Consider the following 23,437-nt stretch of genomic DNA (forward strand, 5'->3'; position numbering starts at 1 on the left):
GAATACCCTCAAAACAGATCCAAGCTCCAGGCGAGCCTTCTCGCCTTGCCTCGCCTCGCCATGAGCAGCGCTGCAGTTCTGCTCCCCCGGCTCCCGGACCCCAGTAGCAGCTTCCGAGAGGATGCTCCCCGGCCACCCGTGCCCGGGGAGGAAGGGGAGAGCCCGTGCCCGTCTACCACGGGCAAGGGCCCGCTCCCCAAACCCATGCCCATGCCCGTCTCCTCCTCCCACCACGCCCGGCGCAATGAAGATGGACTGGGGGAGCCCGAGGGAAGGGCTTCTCCGGACTCCCCGCTGACCCGCTGGACCAAGTCCCTGCTGTGCTTGTTGGGGGACCAGGATGGGGCGCACCTCTTCCGGACTTTCCTGGAGCGGGAGAAATGCGTGGACACCTTGGACTTCTGGTTCGCCTGCAACGGCTTCAGGCAGATGAGCCTCCAGGACGCCAAGACGCTGCGCGTGGCCAAGGCCATCTACAAGCGCTACATCGAGAACCACAGCGTGGTGTCGCGGCAGCTGAAGGCGGCCACCAAGACCTACATCCGCGATGGCATCAAGAAGCAACAGATCGACTCGGTCATGTTCGACCAGGCACAGACGGAGATCCAAGCGGCCATGGAGGAGCACGCCTACCAGATGTTCCTGACCTCGGACATTTACCTCGAGTACGCCCGGAGTGGTGGGGAGAACACCGCCTACTTGGGGGGCAGCGGCAACAGCAGCAGCAGCAGCAGCAATGGGGAGCTAGGCGGCCTGCAGGTGGTGTGTGGCTACCTGCCCACCTTGAACGAGGAGGAGGAATGGACCTGCGCCGACCTCCGGTGCAAGCTCTCGCCCACTGTGGTCAGCTTGTCCAGCAAGACCCTGAGGGTGACAGCCGGTGTGCGGTCCCTGGAGACGATGGACAGTGGATACAGGTGAGACCTGGGTGATGGTGGCAGGGAGGGGAGGGATCAGCAGATGTTTTGCATGATGTCTGGAGTTGTTTTTGGGGGGGAAATCTCTGGGGGAAGATTGGCTGGAGTGGAGGCACTGTGGACCGCTGGCCACCGAGCCCCTTTGATCTTGTTGAAAGGGGAGAAAAGTGTCGCATACACTAAGTATCTCCTCGGCAGGGGCCGACTTCAAAGGGGGGGGCAGCAGTATTCATTAATGCGGTTACTTATTATCCCGGGGCCAGTCCTAGGAGGGGTGGAGAAAGAGAGCAGAAGCCTCGATGGTTCTGAATCACCAGATCACTAAACGCCTGCCCTTTTGGGGGAAAAGGGGGCCACCGGGCCACAGCTGCTCTTCTCCTGGCCACCTGGGTTAATGTGGGAGGAGGCAGCTTGATAGTGCCGGGAGTCCTGGGAAGTCTTAGGGTAAGTGGGATCTTGTGACTAGACCTTGCTTGTTGTCTTCTTGGGGGACTGAGCTCAGATCCTCAAGCCTTGAGTTCCCTCCACTGGAGGGCAGCGCCCCAAGACCCAGTGAATAACTTTAGACTGCAGGAATATTCCCAGGTCCTAAATACTTTGGCAATGCTCGGGCCAAGCCTATGATTCCACTGCTTAGTGCTGACAGCCAAGAGGTCCTGGTCACAGAGGATCAGCATGGGGGGGTGGGGGGTTGGTTGTGGGGGTTTTCTTTTCTGGAGACTTCAAAGGCCAACAACCCTTTACAACAAAGACTGAGGCTTAAGAGTCTTGAGTCTTGACCTTTGGGAGGCAACTTCAGCCCTCCTGTTAGAATGGAGTGTTCTGTTTCTCTCTCTCCCTTTCAGCTCTCAGAAAGAGCCGGAGCCTCTTCATCCAGGATTGCTTTTGACAGATGAGATTGCATTTGACAAGAGGGGTGGGTGGGGTGTGGGCCTTTGGTGGGGGGGCACCCCTGATTAGCATCTGAATGGCTTGTAGCCCTTTCCTTTGCCTCCTCCATGGGTTAGGTTAGGGACTAGCTGGGTTCGGAATTGCCAGCTAGGGTCTCTGGGAGTCCTATTAGGAAGTGGGTCTGAGCTTATCTTATCAATAGGCCAGGATTTAGGGGCGTCCAAATTTAGAGGTGTGCAGAGGAGGGATGAGAAGTGGGGGAGATGCCTGGATTGCGGCTGCAGGCCTGCACTCTACCCACCAGGGGGCGCCCCCATAACCACCGGTTTCCTCTGGGCTACACACCTCCCTGGAACCTGATTGGCTTTTGCCAGGATGCTTAGTATCACGTGAAGCCGCTCCAGCATCTTTAATTTTAGGGGGTTCCAGTCATTTTGGAGGGAGATCAATGGCCCTGGCCTCTGGGTCTCGGCCTACGCCGGACATCTGCAGCTTCCACTCCTCTCTTTGTTTCCCACCCTGAGTGTCAGGGTAACCCTCTGGGGCCAGGTGTTGGGGTCCCCGCCAGAGCTCTGTACTATCGGTCCTTAGGACCCAGAAGCTCCTTCAGTAACTGATACCCACACCTGGCTAGGGGATGGCTTATTGGGTCCTGCTGAGAAACCCCTACTCCTGTCCTGGGTGGCCCTGGAGCAGGGCTCAATTGTTCCCAGGATTTAGGGTTTGGAATTGCCAGACTGGTCAGGGGTTGGGAGCAGGTTACTGGGGTCCTGAAGGTGCAGGACTTAACTCTGTGTGTTTGGGGGTTGGTCTGGCTGAAGCTCTGGGGTGGCTCTGCCTAGTTCTATTTCAAGGGAACCATGGCCAGGGGTATGTGGGGTCACCGAAGCCTCCCACTGACTCCCCCACTTGGTTCCTCGAGGGCAGGCTTCTAGGATGTCTGGGAATCTATGTGTCTCAAGCCTGCTGTGCCCCTGCCCTCTCGGAGGGGAAACCCCTCTCCTGAACCCTGCTTGCCCTCTGTAAAGAAAATAAGTGGGCACCCATCTTCCCCTCCCGTTCATGCCCTCGGTGGCTGCTTGGATTGGAAAGAATAAAAACACGAGCGCCCTTTGTTACCGAGCCTGCTTGGGACCGACGTGAAGCAGTGTAATGAGTATAATTCCGGTGTGATAATGACCGGGTCTGTGGCCAGGGCAGCCGGGTTAGGCTATCACTTTCGAAGAGTGACTCTTGGGGTTCAACCCATGTTCATTTGTCCGGTTGTAAACTGTCCTATATCCCTCTTGCTCTGCCTGCCTTAGCACTCAAGTGTCTTTGCTGCCAGTGCTGGGTGGGCATGGAGAAATCCTGTCCCCTCACGAATTGCCCCCCATTCCCTCACAAACAGGGTGCTTGCCATAGAGGGAGAGTAGACTAATGAAAGATGAAGGAGAGGAGGGGTTCTCTCCCACACACATATCCCTACCCTGGGTACCCAGAGCACTGGCCAGTGGGTTCAACCCCATATTTATAGGGGTAGCTGCCTGAATGCCTTGGTTGTGTCCTGATGGATTGGATGTCAGATTGAGTCTAAAGGGGTCTAGTCTAAAGAGTTTAGGGAGGGTGTTTGCCTTGCATAAGGCCTACCTGAGTTTGATCGCTGGTATCCCATAAGGTCCCCCTGGTCTGCCAGGAGTAAGCCCTGAGCGCAGAGTCAGAAGTAAGCCCAGAGCTCTGCCTTCGTGGGCCCCAAAACAAAAACAAAATGTTTAAGGTGCCGAAAAATCGGGTTCATCCTGGTCTGCTAGCAGCTCAATGGTCTGGCCTTGCTGGGGCTTGTCTCCAAATAACCCCAAGCAAGAGTGACCTCTCCCAGGAGGCATGTGAGGAGCAGGGCACCCAGACCTCGAAAGCATATGTGGGCGTGGGTGCCAGGAGAGTGCCTGACCTTTGTTTGCTTTTGGTTTTGACCCACACTTGGCCATATCCTGGCAGGCTCAGGGGGACCCTAAGGGATGCCGAGAGTTGAACTTGGATTGGTTGCGTGAAAGGCAAGCGCCCTCTCTGTTGTACTATCACTCCGGACCCCCAGCCTTTCTTTGGGGGAGGAGGACAGGGTTAAATACCTGTGGGGGCTCCTTGGATCCCCTCACCCACTCCAGTGGCCTCATGACCTGTCTTTTGGGTCTCACCCAACAGTCTGAATTCAGGGCTTGTTTTTTTCCTGGTTCTGCTCAGGGAATCATTCTCTCTGCTTTTGGGATGTCCTATGTGGTGCCAGGACTCAAACCCAGATTGTGTATACAAGGTTAGCCTTACCTGTTGTCTCTCTCTCTCTCTCTTCTCCAGTGGCTACCCTATACTTAAAACATTTTTTTGGTTTTTTGTTTTGGGGCCACACCCAGTAGTGCTCAGGGCTTATCTTTTAGCTCTGAGCTCAAGAATTATTCCTGGCTGTTTTTGAGGGACCACATGGGATTCCAGGGATTGAACCTGGGTCAGTTATGTGGTCTGCTCCCCCACCCGTCTCTTTTTTTAATGAAGCAATCATGGAAAGTCAGCCCTGATCCATTGATGTGGCGGTTTCTTAGACTCTCAGACACAGGTTCTGTCTTTTGCTTTCACTTCTTCCCCTGCCAGGGAAGACCAGACTATGAGCACAGCCACCAGCTCCGACCCTAGCGCCTGCATTTTGTTCACACATAGTAGCATCCTCTGATTGGGCAGTGGTGGGAGATGGTAAAGAGTCAGGGTGAAGCTGGGAGGTTACAGCCAGGATCTGTCCTGCTGTGCTGGGAAGAAAGGACAAGGAATTTCTCCCCTGAGTCTCTTCTCTGTCTCTCCTCTTCTCCAGAGGAGGCTGAATTACAGCCCTTAGATTGGAAGCCCTTGTTGCCCAGAAACCCAAGAGGGAACTAGGGCCATTGAGAAAGTATAGTGGGCAGGGCACTTGTCTGGCACAAGACTGACCCAGGTTCCATTTCTAACACCTCATATGCCCCACTCTTCCATAGCTCTGCTTGGAGTGATCCTTTTTTGGATCACACCTGGTGGCACTCAGGGGTTCCTCCTGGCTCTGAGCTCTAAAATTGCTCCTGGGCAGGCTCAAGGGACCATATGGGATGCCGAGAATGAAACCTAGGCAAACACCCGACCGCTGTGCCATCGTAGCCTGGTGTGATTTTTTTTTTTTTTGGTTTTTGGGCCACACCCGGTGACGTTCAGGGGTTACTCCTGGCTATGCGCTCAGAAGTCGCTCCTGGCTTGGGGGACCATATGGGAAACTGGGGGATCGAACCGCTGTCCATCCAAGGCTAGCGCAGGCAAGGCAGGCACCTTACCCCTGGTGTGATTTTTTGAGTCCAGGTCCAGGAGTAAAATAAGAGTAGCACCAGGTGTGGCCCCCCCCAAAAAACCCTAAAAAACCCAGACACACAAAGATGGTAAAGCTGGAGGATGGAGAAGAGTGCTTGGTCTCTAATGAAGGACAGTGAAGCTCTTTGCTGTTTTCCTTGCCCCCTTGGACTTAAAACAGAGATTGATGACCTTATCCCTTAAGATATTCAGAGTTCTGGGTGCCGGCTTCCAACACAGGGAGACCCTGAGTTGGGCTTGGCAGGTACCTGCTGTCTGGTTGGCCCCCCTGGACCCTCTTGTGGCTGTGCTATGTGCTTCCAGGGACTCCTGGTCAAGGGAGATGTGCTGGGGCTCCCTTCTCTACAGCAACAGTGCTCTCATCCTTTCGGGGGAATTCTGGGGCTTCATCTCAGTCCTGGATGTGTGGTACCAACTAAGCAGGGCCCTCGAATTTTAGAAGTGCCTCATCTCCTTTCAGGCAGGAGCTCCATAAGCACTTAGGCACCCCCAATTTCCTACTCGGCTCTGGGTGCCTGCTATGGCCAGTGAGAAAGTACCCCTATTTTTTTTAAGTGGGATGTCTGCTTTCTCCTACTCTGCCAGTTCCTGTGGTCACTTTGAGGCTCCTGCTCATGAGATTGGCTGCCTTTGGGGGACCCTTCCCCCCCTCCTGCTCTTCTCCACAGAGGAAAAGATGACCTACTTCCACACAGAAAGGCACACCACCTGCCTGTCTCTTCGAAGTGACTTTCTTGGGTGTGGGTCTTGGTGAGGCCTCCTCCCTGGGGGGGGCCGAGGACTTGGGCTCGTCTTCGCAGGCAAGACAGCCCTTGTGTTAGAAGTGAGTGTCTAGTGTGGACGTGTGCATATTTGGGAACCCAGCAGTGTGGACAGGCCCATGTGTGAAGAATGTGCGGCGTGGACAGGTGTGTGTATAGGAGTCATGCAGTTTAGACGGGCTTATGTGTAGAGGGCGTGCAATGTGGCCAGGCCTTTGGTGGCTCTGCCCGCCCAGCCTGTCCCTGCACTGGGTGTGTGTATCAGCCTGTAACTTTATCTGACCTCTGTCAGGGTTGGTGCCTGCTTGTGGTAGCCCACCAATTAGGCTGACCCACCCCTGACCCAGAAGACTTTGGACCCCCATGGGGACCCCTGGGGAACTTGTGAGGGGCACAGGAAGTGTTGCAGCAGCCAAGGCTGGGGTGGGGCTCCATCCAGTGGAGACTGCACATCCCCTCCCCACTGACCATCAGTTAATGGCTACTTATCCTTGTGGGCCGGGGGGGTCCAGAAAGTGGACAGTTTGTCTGCTCTTCATTCAGAAGGCCCAAAAACAGTGGCTGAGAGGTGTTCCTGGGGGAGGTGGTACTAGCTCAGTGTCCAGCCCAGGTGCAGCTGCCTGAAGGTCAAGGTCTACCTGCTTGAGCTTTCTTTGTCCCTCCCATCCAGGGGTCACACTCCCTGCCTACACCTGCCCCACATCTGTCTTGACCAATAGCTCAGCTCTGTGCCCCCTCCCTCACCCTATTAGCTCCCCCTAGTTTGAGCATCCCAGGGACTATGCCTGCTGGATATACCCTCAGCCAGACTAGGCCACTGCTGCTTTTACTTGGACGTGGCTTGTGGACACATCCTCAGGGTGACTTTGTCAGGAGAGGGCAAGTGACACCAGAGACCTGACAGCTGGTCCTCCTTGCAGCCCAGCTCTGAGGTAAAACTGAGCTACTAGATTGGAAAATGCACAGCTAGTAGGGGAGAAGGGTGGAGAGGTGGGCCTGGTCCAGGCCTGCCCTGCATACCCACACAGGCATACAGGTATTCCTGGCTCTTGTCTTGGGTCCTGCATAATAGATGTGAGTGCAGGTTTGTGACATGCGTGTGGAGCCCCTGTGCCCAGGCTGACTTTGGGGCCCAGGTGAGAGATGACAAACCACCAGGCTCATGGCCCCTTCTCGGCATTACCATGTCATGTGGTTTCCACCCAACCCTAGTATCCCTCTGAGACATAGTACTGGGACCAGAGGTTGGGTCCATGCAGTATGCTAGCAAGTTGGATTAGGCAGAGGCTTGGGCCTACCTCCTGCAGCCCCCCCCCACCTCCATGCCGCTTTCCTCCAGGGTCCCCCCCACCAGCCCCTCTGCCCCAGCCACCAGAGGAATGCAGCTCAGTGCAGGGAGAATTTTAATCTCTGGGCGATTCAGGGAGCACATCAAGAGGTAACAGAGAGGCCGAGGAGATAGCGCAGTATTAGGGTGTTTGCCTTGCATGCAGCCAACCCTGGTTTGAATCCCAGCATCCCATATGGTTCTCTCGAGCCTGCCAAGAGCAATTTCTGAGCATAGAATCAGGAATAACTCCAGAGCGCTGTCGGGTGTGACCCAAAAACCCAAAAAGAAAAAGAGGTGACCGAAAAGAATGGACTGTACTGCGGAGGGCCCAGGCATGCCTTGAAAGTGGCTTCACCATTCGTTTTCTTCTTGTGGTGCCAGCCTGTGCCCACAGGGAGAGAGTGGCCTGATGGGGCTAGTCCTGAAGGTAGTCTTGAGCTCCTCTGTGCTCCATTTGGGCTGTGTTAGGCCCCGCTGGAGCTGGCTTCTCAGTGGCCTGAGGATGAGTGCAGGCGAAATTGGTGTCTTGAGAACCCCTAAAGGTTTCCCTTCTGTATCAGCTCATCTCCAGACTGCTCCTTCCTTCCAAAACCCTGGGAGTGCAAGTGAGGTGGTTGGGGGCTGCCTTGTTCCCCGCAGAAGGACATGGCCTGCTTCTGCCTGTGGGGTTATGGTGGGGAGGGCTTGTGGTCTTGCCCGCAAGGGTTCATGATGACGCTGGGCCTTTTCCCGCAGGTCCTTCAAGCGGAACACCCCCATGAGCCCCTATCATGTAGGTGCTGGCTATGTGCTGGCACCCACCACCAGCGCTAACGACAGTGAGATCTCCAGTGACGCGCTGACTGATGACTCCATGTCTGTGACCGACAGCAGCGTGTGAGTATTGCATAGCGAGGCGGACGTGTGTACCCTGGGGATTGACATGGAAGTTGGGTGAGACTCATTCGAAACGGTGTTGGCACATTTTGAACCTAGTTTTGCAGGGACCCCTGGATGGGAGAAGGGGCCTTTTGTGCTGGTGTTTGCTGCTTACCCCAGGAAAAGACATTTCTGGATGCGTGAGTGGGGTGGAAAGCTGGGGACCACCGGCTCGGTGCTTCAAGGGTCAGTCGCAATTCTTAACACTATCCATGGTGGCTATTATGAGCTCTGGGATAGATTTCTGGGCAAGTCTGCTTGTGGAGGTATCGGTCATCGAGTGGAGGAGTGATTGGGTCTCCCAGGTAGGGCAGGGTCCCCCTTTTGGGATTCTGAGTCAGAAAGGCAGTATCTGAGTCTCTCTGTTTCAGAAACCTCTGTTCCAGAAAGTTCCATGGGGACTCAAGCAAGCCAGGCCTTTCCTGAGCAGATAGAGTTCGGAAAGGCAAACCCAGCTTGGCGATAATAGTTCTGGGTCACTTGCTGGCCTTCATTACTTTGAGCTTTCCAGGAGGTCCTGGGCTTGCCTACAGCAGACCCTCTGTTCTCCTTATACATTGTCCCACATGGTGATCTGGCCTGTGTCTACGCTGTCCTGTGGACCAACTCTCTAGTCTGTAGGGCCAGCTCCCAGGTGGATCTGTGACCTGGTCTCCTCAGTCAGCGGTGTGATATGGTCTCTTCAGACACTTGTCTCACAACATGAGTTTGTGACCTGGTCATCTCATTCATGGCCTGTAATCTGGTCCCTTCAGCATGCCCTGTGATCAGGTCTCTGTAGACACCACCCTGTGCGGGCTTGTGACCTGGTCTTCTTCGTCATGCCCTTTGACCTGGTCTCTACAAACACTGTCTCACCTGGGTCAATGACCCGGTCTTCTCAGCCACACCATGACACTGTGGCCTCCAGACACTGTCTCTCACGGGTGTGTGACTTGGTCTCTTGGGCCGTAGTCCATGACCTGGTCACCTGGGCCTTTGACCCTGTCTCATTGATTGCCTCCCATAACAGGCCTGTGATGTGGTGGTTTTGTCCATATCCCCCAAGGGCCTGTTTTTTATTTTGGAGTCACACCCGGTGACTCAAGGGGTTACTCCTGGCTCTGCACTCAGAAATTGTTCCTGGCTCAGGGGACCATATGGGATGCGGGGGATCGAACCCTAGGTCTGTCCTGGGTAGCCACATGCGAGGCAAATGACCTACCGCTGTGCTATCACTTCGGCCCCCCCCAGGCAGACGAAGCTGCAGAGATTAATAACTGCATACTGGGGTCTTCTCCTTTTAGTGGATTTTTTTTTGATTTTTAGTTTAGTGGTTTAGTGGGGTTTTTGTTTGTTTTTGTTTTTGTTTTTTGAGAGGTCACCTCAGTGGCACTTGGGGTCTACACCCAGTTCTGGGTGCTGGTGCTTGAGGGACCATGTGATGTGGGGGTGGGGTGGGGGGGTGACACCTGCCTGTGTTCAGCGGCCTGAGCCATCTCCCGGCCCAGGACTTTTCCTTCCTTTCTGTCTCTACCTGGTGCCATTATCTGCCTCGAGTGGTATATTTATTAGCTTTTTCATAGGTCTGCATTAGTTGTTTTGTTGGTGTTCTGCAGAAAGGAAGAGTTGAATGAGGGAAGAAATTTAGGGTGACTCCCTAAGTCAGGCCTCTGTTCACTTCTTTTTAACCACTCGCCATTTTTTGTCCGAGAAATTATTCCATAGATTCCAAATCCATAGGCACATAAGACAGGTATAGCAGAAGAAAAAGGGCCTGCTCAAAACATTTGTTTTAAATGTTTTAAAAGTTAACATGCCACTGCTCAGGGTCACCCACAGTTCTGGAGGCCCCGTTGGAACCACATAGGACTCCCTGGAGATACCTGGGCATCTGTTAGGATTCCTGGGGTACCGTAGGGTGGGGCTGGCTTCCTGTTCTCCGCTGCGTGTTCTGCCTGGGCCTGAGGAGATAGTTTGGACTGGATAGAAGTAATTGCATGGCACTCTGAAGTGCGAGTCTCTGAAAAGTGGGTGTCAGCCTCATGCCGTCCATCATGCCCTGGATGGATGCTGGCCTTGACCTGCAACCCTGGGACCCTACCTAGCTCTCAGAGCACTGTCAGTCCCTGCTTGCTGGGGTGAATGGAGAGACAAGCAGAAACTAGCTCCCTAGAGAAGGGTCCTGGGAGAGCCCTCAAAGTTTTGGTGGGCATCTCTGAGCTCAGGTTTCAGCTCGAGCCAGTCTCCTCCACACCCCTGGGAGTGCATCTTAGCCACACGTGCACCCCCTCTCCTGGGCCTGCATCATGGCTCCTGGCCTCTGGTGAATGTGGATACCCCTTAAGAGTAGCTGGGATTCAGGTCTTCTGAGGGGCCCTCTATAAGCATTGGGGTTCCTTGTCTCAGAACCATGCCTTTTGGAAGGTACAAATTTGTTCCTGGTTGGAAAATGGGTTCCCAGCAGTGCCTGAGGTCCTGAGAGTGGGGTTGGGGTGGGGCAGGATGGAAGAGCCCATTTCGGGGGCCGTTTCTGGTCTGTGTGGAGGAAGCCCGGAATTCCCCCCTGCCATTGGGGTATGGGGGTCCAGAGTAAGGAAAGGTCATTAGACATTTAGGGGAGAAGAGTGATCATTAGTTCTTCTGGTCTGCTGGGTGCAAGCCCTCTCCTCTCCTTGTCTCTCTGCCCTTCTACCTCCTGTGGAGGAAAGAAAAAGTGTGGAGAGGTCCCAGGGATGGGGAAGAAAAAGAGCAAAGGTTCTCTGACCCCCATTGAAGATGTCCTGGAAGGAGCCTGGGCTCCCCCCAGTGTGTACCTCAAGGGGTCTCAGCTCCCAGCTGCCAAGTCTCAGGGGCTCAGCTGCCTGCTGGGTGGGGACCTCCCTAGCTCTGGTACAGCATAGGGTGGTCAAACCCACCTAAGACCCAGTTTGTGGGAACTCCCTGCTTCCGTCTCCCAAAGGATATAGGGGTGAGGTGGGAGGGGAGGTGGTATTAGCCTCATGCTTTGGTCTGCGAGTTCTAAATAAAGTTTTCTAGAAAGTTCCTCAGAACTCTATTCAGCCTATTGGAAGGTGATTTCCTCGGATATAAGTAGTGCTAGTGACACCCCCTCACCCTGTGACAAGTCGGAGTTTGGGGACGGCAGGTGGGGCCTCAGGTGGGTTGTGCAGACTGGGCTGCTTCCCTGGGTGAATGTGGACACCTGAATTTCCCTTAGAGCCTGGTCTGAGCTGTTCCAGAGGTTTCCAGGTACACAGCAGGAAGTCAGTCAGTGGGGGCTGGCTCCCAGAATTGGAATTGGATTGCATTGGGCATGTGGATTTGGACACCCGAGTTTCAGCCAATAGAATTTTAGTCTCGGGTGTTTGGGTCAGTTTCTGGATTTAATATCACTTTTGATATCACTTAGCTGATTTGAGTCTATCAGGGGGCTTCCCACTGTGCTGGTCACCCTACTTTTCCATAGGACTCCCCATCCCTGTCTGGCACCAGCCTTTGCCTGGAACAGATTCTTGAAACACTTGCGTGTTTCCTTTCCTGGTCCCCTTTCTCTGCCCCTTAATTCATGTTTGGAAACCCCCCGCCTCCCAGAGATGGCTGCACCCATCTGTCCTATATTCCATGACCCTGTACTCTGTCTGGCCTTGGGAAGTGGACTTCTCCCTCTGATTCCAATGCAGTCGCTTGGAATTCTAGGGCTTTCCAGAAATTCTAGAGCTAGGAGGTACCCTGTGATTCTTAGCTGCTACTGAGTATTTTCAAATTTATCCAGATCATTTCAAGTCAGATTCAGGGTATGGGTATTTGGGCCCAGAGATGTAGAGATAGTATCCGAGGTAAGCCTTGTATGTGGACAGCCCCAGTTCAATTCCAGCTCAAAATGGTCCCCTAGGCTTCCCCCGAAATAAAATATTTTTTAGCAAAGATGAATAGGCGTTTTTTTGGGGTTGACAATACTTAGCCATGCTCGTGGGTTACTCTTTAGTTTTACTTGGGGGTCACACCCTGTGACGCTCAGGGTTATTTTCTGGCTCTATGTAGGTCCAGGAGTCATACCTGACAATGTTCTGGGGCGCCATATGGGATATTAGGGAACAAATCCACACCTGCTCTACTATGGCTCTGGCCTGCATGCTCTTGATGGTGCTTAGGGATCCAACTGGTTCTGGCTATGTGCAAGGCAAGTGCCTTCGCCCCTGTGCTGTCTGCTGGGCCCTGAGTAGGAACATTTTTTAGAAGGTGTTTCCCCCAGTAGCTGTGGTATCTGCAGACATGTATACGTGGCACTCCTTAGAATGGGATGCCTTTGCTTGGAGCTCACTGGGAGGGAGCTTTGTTGACAGCCCCCTCCCTAGTTTTCCTTCCTTGCCCACACAATAGTGCAGTCCGTCATGTCATGGACCTTCCCTCCCAGCTTGTGTCAAAGTTCTCCTTAGTGTAGATGTGCTTGTTATTACATAATTTTGCATGTTTCTTGCCTTCCCATGAGAATTTAAGCTTCCTCCAAGCGGGTATCTGCATTTCTCCCTTCCTTCCTTCCTTCCTTCCTTCCTTCCTTCCTTCCTTCCTTCCTTCCTTCCTTCCTTCCTTCCTTCCTTCCTTCCTTCCTTCCTTCCTTCCTTCCTTCCTTCCTTCCTTCCTTCCTTCCTTCCTTCCTTCCTTCCTTCCTCCCTTCCTCCCTTCCCTCCCTCCTTCCTCCCTTCCCTCCCTCCCTCCCTCCCTCCCTCCCTCCCTCCCTCCCTCCCCTCCCTCCCTCCCTCCTTCCCCCCTCCCTTCCTTCCCCCCCTTCCTTCCTTTTTCCCTTCCTCCCTTACTTTCTCCCTCATTCCCTCCCTCTGACCTTGAATGAGGTGCAAGGCACAAGGCAGGTGCTACCATACGAGCACGTGTGTGTGTGTGTGTGTGTGTGTGTGTGTGTGTGTGTGTGTGTGTGTGTGGGTGGTTTCCTGCCCTTATCTATAGCAGGCCCAATTTCCTAATTCAGGTGGTTATGCCCAAAGACATTAGACTCCCATCTCTTTCTGAGGTACCCATGAAATCGGGGTGCCTTGATGTTAATGCAGTCCAGTCCAGGTGGTCTCAGACAATAATTCACAGGAGATGTGTGCTTTCCCAACCGTAGGCTAACCACTATGCTGGCTGGGCTGGAGGTTTGCAATCTGGGCCGGACGCCTCCTTCCCATGTTTGTACTCTGGGCTTCCTTCCTATGGAACCCAACGTGTGGCCCGAGCATCCCGTGAACCTGCTTCTCTGCCTTTCCTTTTCCCGCAGAGATGGAATCCCCCCGTACCGCGTGGGCAGTAAGAAGCAGCTCCAGAGAGAAATGCATCGTAGCGTGAAGGCCAATGGCCAAGTGTCTCTACCTCATTTCCCGGTGAGTGTTGGTGGGGGGAGAAGGGATAGAAGGTGGGGTGGGAATTCAGGGCAAGGTGGGGAGGAAAAGAAATGGGCAGCAGCTGTGGTGTGGCCTTGGTGATGAGAATAGGATCCCGGGGTCAGGACCTGCACTGCAGTTTGGGATGGGGCAGCTAAGACACTTGCCTTGTTTGCGGTTGGCCCTGGTTTGATCCCTGACGTGACATCTGGATCCCTAAGTACTCAGGGAGTGGCTTCTGAGTACAGAGCCAGGAAGCAGGGCTCAGGACCCCCACAACCTCCTCCTAAAAGGGGAAGTTGTTGATCAGAAAGAAACCTGGTCCCCCTGCCACCACATCACTGGTCAGCTTAGGATGGAGCCGGTCCATGTGACTCTGGATCCCCGCTAGAGTGAAGCCCCCTAAAGGCAGAGAGTGTGGTTTTTCTGTTTTATTTTATTTATTTTGATTTATTTATTTATTTTTTTTGGTTTGGGAGGGGCTATCGTCAGGGCTTTACTCCTGACTCTGCACTTAGGAATAATTCCTGGCAGGGCTCAAGGAAGCCCTTTGGGATACCATATGAAATCAAAACCTGAAAGGGCTGTGTGCAAGGCAAGCCCCCTCCCCACTGTGCCATCGCTCTGGCTCCCTAACTTCTTGGTCTTTAGAGAAGAGACACACAGAGCCTCTTGGGTGCTTGGGACGCCTGTCCTTGGTTGGGAGCAAGTGAAGGAAAGTAAGAGGAGCCTGGCTGGGCCTCCTGGTGGCTGTGCAGCCCGACCATATCGAAGGTCTTAGTCCTCTGTTCATGTGGCCCCTCGCTCCTGCTCATTCCCTAGACCTGTAAGGCAAGTGCTCTCTCTTGCCCCCAGCTCAGCCTCCGAACTTGGCTTTGTGCCTGCAGCCAGGAGTGCGTCTGCCAAGTGCTAAATGAAAAAGGAGTTCATAGTGCGATGACTCCCATGTTAGTTATGTTGGGGCTCCACCACCTCCCAGCCTACATGGTTCTGGGTGTTTCTCCTTTCCTGGTTCTAAGTCTGGGAGGTCCCACCTCAGTTCAGGCTCTCTTACGTTTCCTGGGGACTAGAGATCCAGACCACAGGGAAGCTGGTCCTTGGGTAGGCAGGGCAGGACTGGGTAGATACTTTGTGTGTGTGTGTGTGTGTGTGTGTGTGTGTGTGTGTGTGTGTGTGTGTGTGTTGTGTGCATGCATGTAAGGCCCTACTGCTGTGCTATCACTCTGGCCCTCCCAGCAGCTTTTTCAAAAACATCTTTTTCTTTCTTTGCCACACCAAGTGATGCTGAGGGCTTACTCCTAGCTCTCTTGTGTTTTGGGATTACTCCTGGCAGTGTAAGGGAACCCTATGGGAATGCTAGGAGTCAAACCTGGGTCTACCATGTGCAAGGCAAATGTATTCCCTAATGTACTATTGCTTTGGCCCCTAAAAAGACTTTTTCAATGGGATCCTCAGTCTCCCCTTAACAGTGACTCCCCATCCAAAAACAAAAACCCCATAACAATGTCCATGAGGTCTTGCCTTATCCCTTATTTGGGATAAAGGAATAGGGTGTGTGTGTTTCTGTGTGTCTGCATGCATATGTGTGTGTGTGTGTGTGTGTGTGTGTGTGTGTGTATAAAGTTCTGCCTCCCAAACATGCACATGACATGTTTCCACCTTGGGGTGCTAACAAAGGACCCTATCGGAGTCTGGATAGAAGTGGGAGGATGATGTGGGATATGGGACGTGGGCATGTGGGGAGTGTCGAGGGGAAAGGCAAGAGTGGAAATGAGGAAGGGGCTGGGATACTGGATGACATCCAGGGCAGGGGTCCCAGACACAGGGGTGCTCTGGACCAGCCTTGCCCATTCCCCGACCCTTCCCAGCTCCTGGATGGTTGGTGCAGCTTCAGGCAGCCCAACCCAGCAGTGTCCCCTCACTAGCCCATAGAGCTTTTTCTATTTTCTCTACAAAGAGCCAGGGAGGAGGGGGCCAGCTGGCCAGTATGTGTGTGTGTGGGTTGGGGACCCAGGGGCAGTGTTGAAACAACAGCGCCTCAAAGTGTGCAGCGCACGGCGGGAAATGAATTACCACCCGCTCTGATCCGCTGCCTCCTGCCCATCGCCTATAGATAGATATTTTTTTTATTATTATTATTTTAAATTTCCAGCTCCCTTTCTGTGTAGACTGGCCGTTTTATTCCTTGAGTCGGTCTCTCCCCGCCTTTTCCCCTCCCCACCTCCTCCCAGGACGGCCTTTTTTTTTTGATGTCTGACAACAGCCTTTGAAGATTTTCTACTTCAGAGACGCTACTGATGGGCTGGTTGTACTACAGAGAGAACAAGCGGGGCCACTCGGAGTGCAACCAACTGCTCCTGCCCATGGCCAGCGCCAGCGGGGACCATGGCTCTCCGTGAGGCCGTGGAGGCCTCGCATAAAACTCAGTACTGGCCACGGTGCTCGTGTGCTCCGTCTGCCCAAGCAGCCTCTGCAGATACCGCCACTGCCACCAAGGCACTGACTGACCTCCTGCCTGGGGCCCTCTCTTCCCCATGTCTCCCACACAGAGAACCCACCGACTGCCCAGGGAGATGACCCCCAAGGAGCCTGCCACCTTCGCCGCTGAGCTGATCCACAAGCTGCAGAAACTGAAGCTGGAGCTGGAAAGCCGGCACAGCCTGGAGGAGCGGCTGCAGCAGATGCGGGAGGTGAGCAGGGGAACACTGGGGGCTACTGGGTGGGGGGGGGTCCTGGCATGGGTGCAGACCTTGCACGCCACTGGGTGGGTTCGATCCCTTGCAGTCCTAGAGGGTCTCTCGAGTCCTGCCAGGAGTGATTCTTGAGCTTTCTGAGCTCAGAGCCAGGCTGGGTGTGGCCCCAAAGCCAAAAAATAAAAATAAAAAGAAAGGCCGGAGCGATGCGTAGCAGTAGGGCATTTGCCTTGCACGTGGCTGACCCTGGACGGATCACAATTCGATCCCCCTACATCCCATATGGTCCCCCAAGCCAGGAGCAATTTCTGAGCACATAGCTGGGAGTAACCCCTGAGCATCACTGGGTGTGGCCCCCAACCCCCCCCCCCAAATAAAATAAACTATAAAGAAATAAAGAGGTAGTCCCAGCCCTGTGTGGCAGCCGTGTCCTCCTTCTGGGATCCTGGGTGACCCCCCCATTCCTGCTGCTCCCCTCCAGGATGAAGAGGAGGGCTCTGAGCCGGCGCCCAGCTCCCGGGAGGCGCCTGCACCCCAACACCCCCTCTGCCTCTTGCCTGCGGGCAGCTATGAGGATGACCCACAGACCATCCTGGACGACCACCTGTCCAGGGTCCTCAAGACCCCCGGCTGCCAGTCCCCGGGTCTGGGCCGCTACAGCCCGCGTTCCCGCTCCCCCGACCACCCCCAGCAGCTGTACCGGCCCCTCCTCCCGCCCGGGGGCCGACTGCCCCCCGCCATCGCCTCGCCTGTTGCCAGTGGCCCCCTCCTGGGTGCCAAGGGCTTAGTGAGCAAGCCGGCGGCCCGGCACGTCCACCACCACCATGTCCATCACCACGCCGCACCCAAGTCCAGGGCAGAGCTGGAGGCTGAGGCAGCCCAGAGGGTGCGCGGCTTCTGCCCCCGGGGCCCCGACCATCACTGCTGCCCCCAGTGCAGGGCCGTTTCCCGCCCACCCGAGCCTGCGCCCGCTGAGCCGCTCGGGTGAGTGTGGGCACCACAGAGGGGCGGAGGGACGGCCAGGAGGGACACGCATGCTTTTAGTTACAGATGTGGGAGACAGGCTTGTATGTTCACTCATGTGATAGGAGACACACAGTCGCACAGACTCAGGACGCACTTATTATATACACTCAAAATCACACACTCTGCTGCAGGATACACAATAGTCACACAAACTTCGAGGACACGCACTTTCACAGATGCGGGAGACACACTTTTACATATACTCACAGCCACATATTCTAGTACAGGAAACACAGTCACACAGACATCGTCACAGTCTGATGAAGAGACATACAGTCAGACACCCTGATGAGACACACTGCCTCACACACTGAGACAGACACACCCACCCACCAGTGAGACACAGTCGCACCCTGCAGTTACACACACTGATGAGGAGATACGGTCTCATACACACATGTACAATGATGAAACGGTACACATCCTGACGAGACACACTGTCTCACACACTGAGACACACAATAATGTGTATGTGACACATTGAGACATCCAGTCACGCACACGCTGAGGAGACATTTTCTCACACACACACAGACTGATGTGCTAAGACACAATCACATCTGAAGAGACTCTGAAGAGATAGTGACACATGGTAAGAAGACACAGCCACTCAGTCACACAAAACACACTCTGAGGAGACACAGACACACAGACGTACACACACTCTGAGGTAACACAGACACTCTGAGGAGACACACTGGTTGACTGTACTGTGGTTCTTTCCAGGCCCAGCAGAGGTGGCGGCAGCAGAAAGGGCACGGAGCCTGGCCTCACTGCCCGGGACGGTGGGGCCCCTGGAGGCCCCGGGGTGCTGCAACTGCCAGCTGAGGAAGGCGACCGGTCGCAGGATGTATGGCAGTGGGTGCTAGAGAGTGAACGGCAGAGCAAGCCCAGGCTCCCCAGGTCAGCAGGAACCCCATGCAGGGAGGTGGGGTGGGATGCAGAGGGCTAGGCCCAGTATCTCCCCATCCTAGGCATCCCCTGGTCCTCACCCGCTGTCCATCATTCTCTCGCTCAGCGCCCCAGGCACCAAGAGGGCCTGCCCCACGCAGCCCACACGTGGGCCCCCAGCTGATCGTGCAAGTGGCCGGCATCATGTGTGGGGGGCCAGCAATGGGCACCCCCGCCTCGCCCCTCGAACCCACCCGCTGACCCAGGACGCTGCAGTGCCGCCCCTGAGTCCCCCCAACACCCTGGCCCAGCTGGAGGAGGCTTGCCGAAGGCTGGCGGAGGTCTCCAGGCCCCCGAAGCAGCGGTGAGTGCAGGGATAAAGCAGACCACATGGGCAGAATTGGGGGGAGGCTTTGACAATGGCTGGGATGGGGTGGGGCTACACATGCAGGACTTGCTCAGGGCCACTTCCCTGCCCTCCTTGCTGTCCCCCGAACTCTCTGCACCCCATCTTGGGAGGTTGGGATCACCTCAGTCCTGAATACCAAAGGCTGCTTGGCCAGGTGGGTGTCAGCTAGACATTCTGAAAATGGAAAACCAGGAGGTCTGCCTGAAGGCTGCTTCCTAAGACCTTTCAAGGTCTCCTGGAGGGTAGCCCCTGTGGATGGAAGTCAGGTTCTCAACTGACCTCTGATCCTCCGGCTGTGTCCTCAGGTGCTGCCTGGCCACGCAACAGAGGGACAGAGCCCACTCGGCCCCTGGACACACTGGCGCTGCACCCTGCCCTGGCCTGAACCTGGCTGCAGAAGAGTAAGTATCCTGGACATCTGGGGGCCACCCCGTAGAGTCTGTCACAGGGGTCCCATGTGTCTGTGCTGTTCACACCTATAAAGGTGGGATGTGGTCTGTCCACCTGGCTGGGTCCAGCCATGTCCTCAGAGGCGCTCACTAGCCTCCAGTATACACACAACTTGGGGGATCTGTAGGTGAGGGTGCCGGGGACTTTGAATTACAAACCCCACCTTTACAGAGGCCAAGAGGGGACAGGCTAGGAGGGCCTTTGTTCCTCTAGTGAGGCAGAGGCAGAGGAACCTGGTTCTTTTTTCTTTTAACTTTATTTTTTTTCTTTTAACTTTTTTTTTCTTTTTTTCTTTTAATTTTATTTTTTATTTATTGATTGGTTTGGGGGCCATATCCAGCCGTACTCCTGGCTTGGCACTCAGAAATTACTCCTGGCAGGCTAGGGGACCATATGGGATGCTAGGAATCGAACCGGGTCCCTCCCGGTTCAGCCACATATAAGGCAAATGCCCCCCACCCCACTGTGCTGTTTATCCGGCCCCAGGAACCTGACTTTGTGTCATGCTTGGGAAGGTGCATTTACAGAGCAGGCATCTTGTGGAGAGATGGTGGCAGCTAAGGCTGACTGGATTGATTCCCAGCACCATGGATGATCCCTTAAACATAGAGCCAGATGTGACCACCCTGCCTGTGACACTGCATCTGGCTTGTCTCTGATCAGCATTTGGGGGGACTGTACGTGTGTCTGTATACACACGTGCTGCGTGTCACTTCCTCGTGCCAACCTTTATGTGTTCTTTCATCTTTTCAGCCACAGGGAGCCCAAAATGCTGGCTGGTGGCCCCACGCTGCAGGCCAGTGAGCTGGTAGTCACCTACTTCTTCTGTGGAGAGGAGATCCCCTACCGGCGGATGCTGAAGGCCCAGAGCCTGACCCTGGGCCACTTCAAGGAGCAGCTCAGCAAGAAGGGAAATTACAGGTGAGAAGCAGCCTCTTTGTAGGTGGGGGCCTGAGCTAGGGCTCAGGGAGGAGTGTGGGTCTCCCTCTGTGATGCAACCCCTCTCTGAACCTGCCTCTACTGAGAAGGCTCGACCCTGCCTTTTCTTAGACCCTAGAATCCAACTCAGGGTTTGGGTTCCCCAAGTTCACCATTGAACCTCCCAGCCCTATTCTGGGCCTCATAGGCAGCCGCCTTCCCCTTTCCTGCATTTCTTGTATTTTGGACACCCCATACACATACAGGGCCGGGGGGGGGGGGCAGATGGATGCTGCATTGCATGGATGATGCCAACCCCTCCAGGGACTGGAGACCCCCTTTCTTCCCTGCGCACAGCCCACTGTGGCCATTCGGGCCATCCCCATTGGTTGAAGATTTGGGCCCTGCAGGGAAAGGGCTGGTATGCCCGGGGTGGTTTTGTGAACACAGCCGACTCTGCCTCTGTTTGGGTTGGGCACATGGGCAGCATTCACCAGCAGGCATATCCCAGAGTGTGGACAGGCCTGACTGGGCTTTTGCGGGTAAATGTCTGGAATCTGTAGACGAAAAAGCTCATTACTGGGCCCCTCCCCTCCCCCCTGGCAATTTTCTGGGTCTTTGCGCCCATGAGGCTGGACATGGTGTGAAACTACAGGTGACCTTGGCAGGGAGGGTAGTTGCATCACTGATCTCTGCCCACCACTGCCACCATGTTGTGCCATGGTTCCCTCAGTTCCAGAGTTCAGTTTCCAGAGGCACTTAGGAAGCTCCGCTCTGAAGCTCACACATGGGCCGGGCCAGTGCACACATTCTTGACTGATTGGATTGGAGATGGCACTCCAGAGCCCTCCTAGGGTAATTAGGGGGGGTGTGTGCAGGAAACCTTTCAGTCCTCACCCCCACCTCCTACTTCCGGAATAGCAGGCCAGAGGCAGGGAGAGGGTACAGTTGTGTAAATGCCAGAAAACTCAGAGAAGCTGGAGTCAGGTGGGGTGAGGTTGGGCATATATAAGCGCATTGAAGTGGGATTGGAACCTCTGGTCTAGAAAAGAGAGCTATTTTGGGGGGCTTCCCCTGCTATTTGCACCCCCACCTGCTTCTAGCTCCCTTTTCTTCTCCCCATCCCTTTGCCTCCGTGAGAGGAAAGCCGTGTACCTCCTGGGAACCAGCCCATCACCCCCAGGCTGGAGCTCAACAGGGAATGCTGAAAACAAAGGTCCTGACTGAGCCCAGCTGTTCCATTTTATTTCCCCTTATCTGCTACAAAAGTATTTGGCTGCATTTTCATTAAAGAGGAAAAAAAATTAGCTCTAACTGAGGGGAATTTACATTTTTATTTTTCAAAGCGAAAAACCAACAAGCAAAAGCCCCGACTCATTCCAGGACACTGGCACAGTTTCAACTTCTGTTTAGGGTGGGGGGACGTCATACCCAGTGGTGCTCAGGGCTGACTCCTGGCTCTGCATTCAGGGACCACTCCTACGTGCTCGGGAGAGCCTGTGGGATATCAGGGACCGAGCTTGGATTGGTTACATGGCCTTGGCAAGCAACCTTCCCGTTGCGCTATCACTCTGGCCCCAGAATTGCTACATTTTTAAGGGGTGTTTTCTATTCTCCAGGATCAAGAACTCCTCTTGGAATGTTGACTCAAGGGTCAGTGGGTGGGTAAGAGGGGAGGGAGAGAGGCTCTGAAGCCCTCTGAGGGATAGGAGGGAAGGAGCTGTCCATGCACACAGATGTGGAAGGAGAGGGGCTTATGGGGTGTGGGAGGGGGACCTGGCCCAAGCATTGAGCTCTTGCCATCCCTCAGACAGGGATGAGCCTGGCTCCTTGAACACCAGTTATTGGCATGATTTGGATGGGGGGCACTCTATATACTTCCAATAGGGTCTTCCTCTATGGCTGCAGCCAACGCTCTCCTAGCTTAGCGCCTCCTGCTTCCCACAAAGGGGGTGAAAGCAGCCAGTATATTGCAGAGAGCCCTCATCATCAGGTATGGGGGACTTCATTGACTGCCTGAATCACTCCAGTCCTATCCACTGATGCTCCCTTTGACCAGCAACCCCCACCCCCCACCTCTTCCCTCTTCCCTCTTCCCTCACCTCCAGATCTGGCTCTTCTCACGCCTCCTCCCTACTGTCTCCCTCGCAGGTATTACTTCAAGAAAGCCAGCGATGAATTTGCCTGTGGAGCTGTGTTTGAGGAGGTGTGGGATGACGAGACAGTGCTGCCCATGTATGAAGGCCGGATTCTGGGGAAGGTGGAGCGGATCGACTGAAGAAGGAGGAAGAGGAGGAGGAGAAAGCAGGGGAGGAAGCTCTGGCATGATATGCGCAGGGGCCCCTGGGTGGACACGAGACATGTGGGCATCTGGCATGCAGGCCCCAGGACGGAGGCGGAAACTATTTATTAAAACATGACCACTCATAGCTCGGAGGGCCGGTCTGCTGTCGGCAGGGACCGGGCGCTGATCTAGGCCTCCCTTGGGACCTGCCATCCATAAACTAAGAAACCGTGTATAGCTTCCCTGGACAGAGATTTTCTTACTGATATTTATTGAACAGTTCACTCCCCCACCCCCTTGACCCCCCCTAACCTCCCTTCCCCCTGGTATGCATATGCTGCTTTGAACAAGGATGGGAGAGCAATGTTCCATGGGTCTGTCTGGATGTAGGTCGGTAGGGAGCTAGGTGCGAGCCACAAGTCATCCACTAGAGAGGAGCAGAGAAGGGGACTGGACCACCCCTCGAATCCTGCCTTGTCCCAACTGTGCTGCTCAACAGGAAAGGCTCTGAGGGCTCTTGACCCCCATTAGAGTTTGGGGGAAGAGGTGGTGGGCGGTGTTGGTTGAGAGCACCTCCCGACATGGCTTCCAGCATCAGTCTGGACTTGTGCACCGGCCCCAGGTCATCTTCGCTCATGCTTGGTGAAGACCCAGGCGCCCGGCGGCTTCTGCCCTTGAGTCTCTAGGCCACCCCTCCTCACCCATCACCCCTCAGCGGCCATGAAGCTGATGGTGGAGGGGAGGACCCCCCCAATCCCACGGTACCCCCTCTTTTGGCGTACCCCACTTGATTCTGAAGTTCGGGTTTCTGTGTTAAATTAATGTGTGCGTTCTGTTTGCCATCGTCCCTTTCCCTACGCGTCTGTATATATTTCACGGCCAAAAAGAAAAAAAGGAAAAAAAAAAAAAAAAGAGTCTGAATTCACTATCTCTAGTGCTTGACCGAATCAGTACAGTAACTGTACCTGCACGGGCCACCCCCGTGTGTCGCCCTATATTGAGGGCTCCAGCTTTCCCTTGTTTTTTGAAAGGGGTTTATGTATAAATATATTTTATGCCTTTTTACTACAAGTCTTGTACTCAATGACTTTTGTCATGGCATTTTTTTTTGGTTCTACTTATACTGTAAATTATGCATTCTAAAGAGTTCATTCTAAAGGAAAAAAAATAACTTGGTACAATAATTATTGTAATTAAGAGATGTAGCCTTTATTAAAATTTTATATTTTTCAAAA

General features: G+C 54.3%; 1 protein-coding gene across 1 annotated transcript; it reads left to right on the forward strand.

Moving 5' to 3' along the window:
- AXIN2 (axin 2) lies at positions 1–23,437 on the forward strand. Its single transcript, XM_049781690.1, has 10 exons — positions 1–917; positions 7,992–8,132; positions 13,429–13,531; positions 16,081–16,221; positions 16,706–17,208; positions 17,977–18,153; positions 18,269–18,505; positions 18,856–18,951; positions 19,754–19,921; positions 22,070–23,437. Exons 1-10 carry the CDS (start codon positions 61–63, stop codon positions 22,194–22,196), a joined length of 2,550 nt encoding a protein of 849 aa, XP_049637647.1. The 5' UTR covers positions 1–60; the 3' UTR covers positions 22,197–23,437.

Source organism: Suncus etruscus, chromosome 1 (genome assembly GCF_024139225.1).
Source record: "Suncus etruscus isolate mSunEtr1 chromosome 1, mSunEtr1.pri.cur, whole genome shotgun sequence".
NCBI classification, from domain to species: Eukaryota; Metazoa; Chordata; class Mammalia; order Eulipotyphla; family Soricidae; genus Suncus; species Suncus etruscus.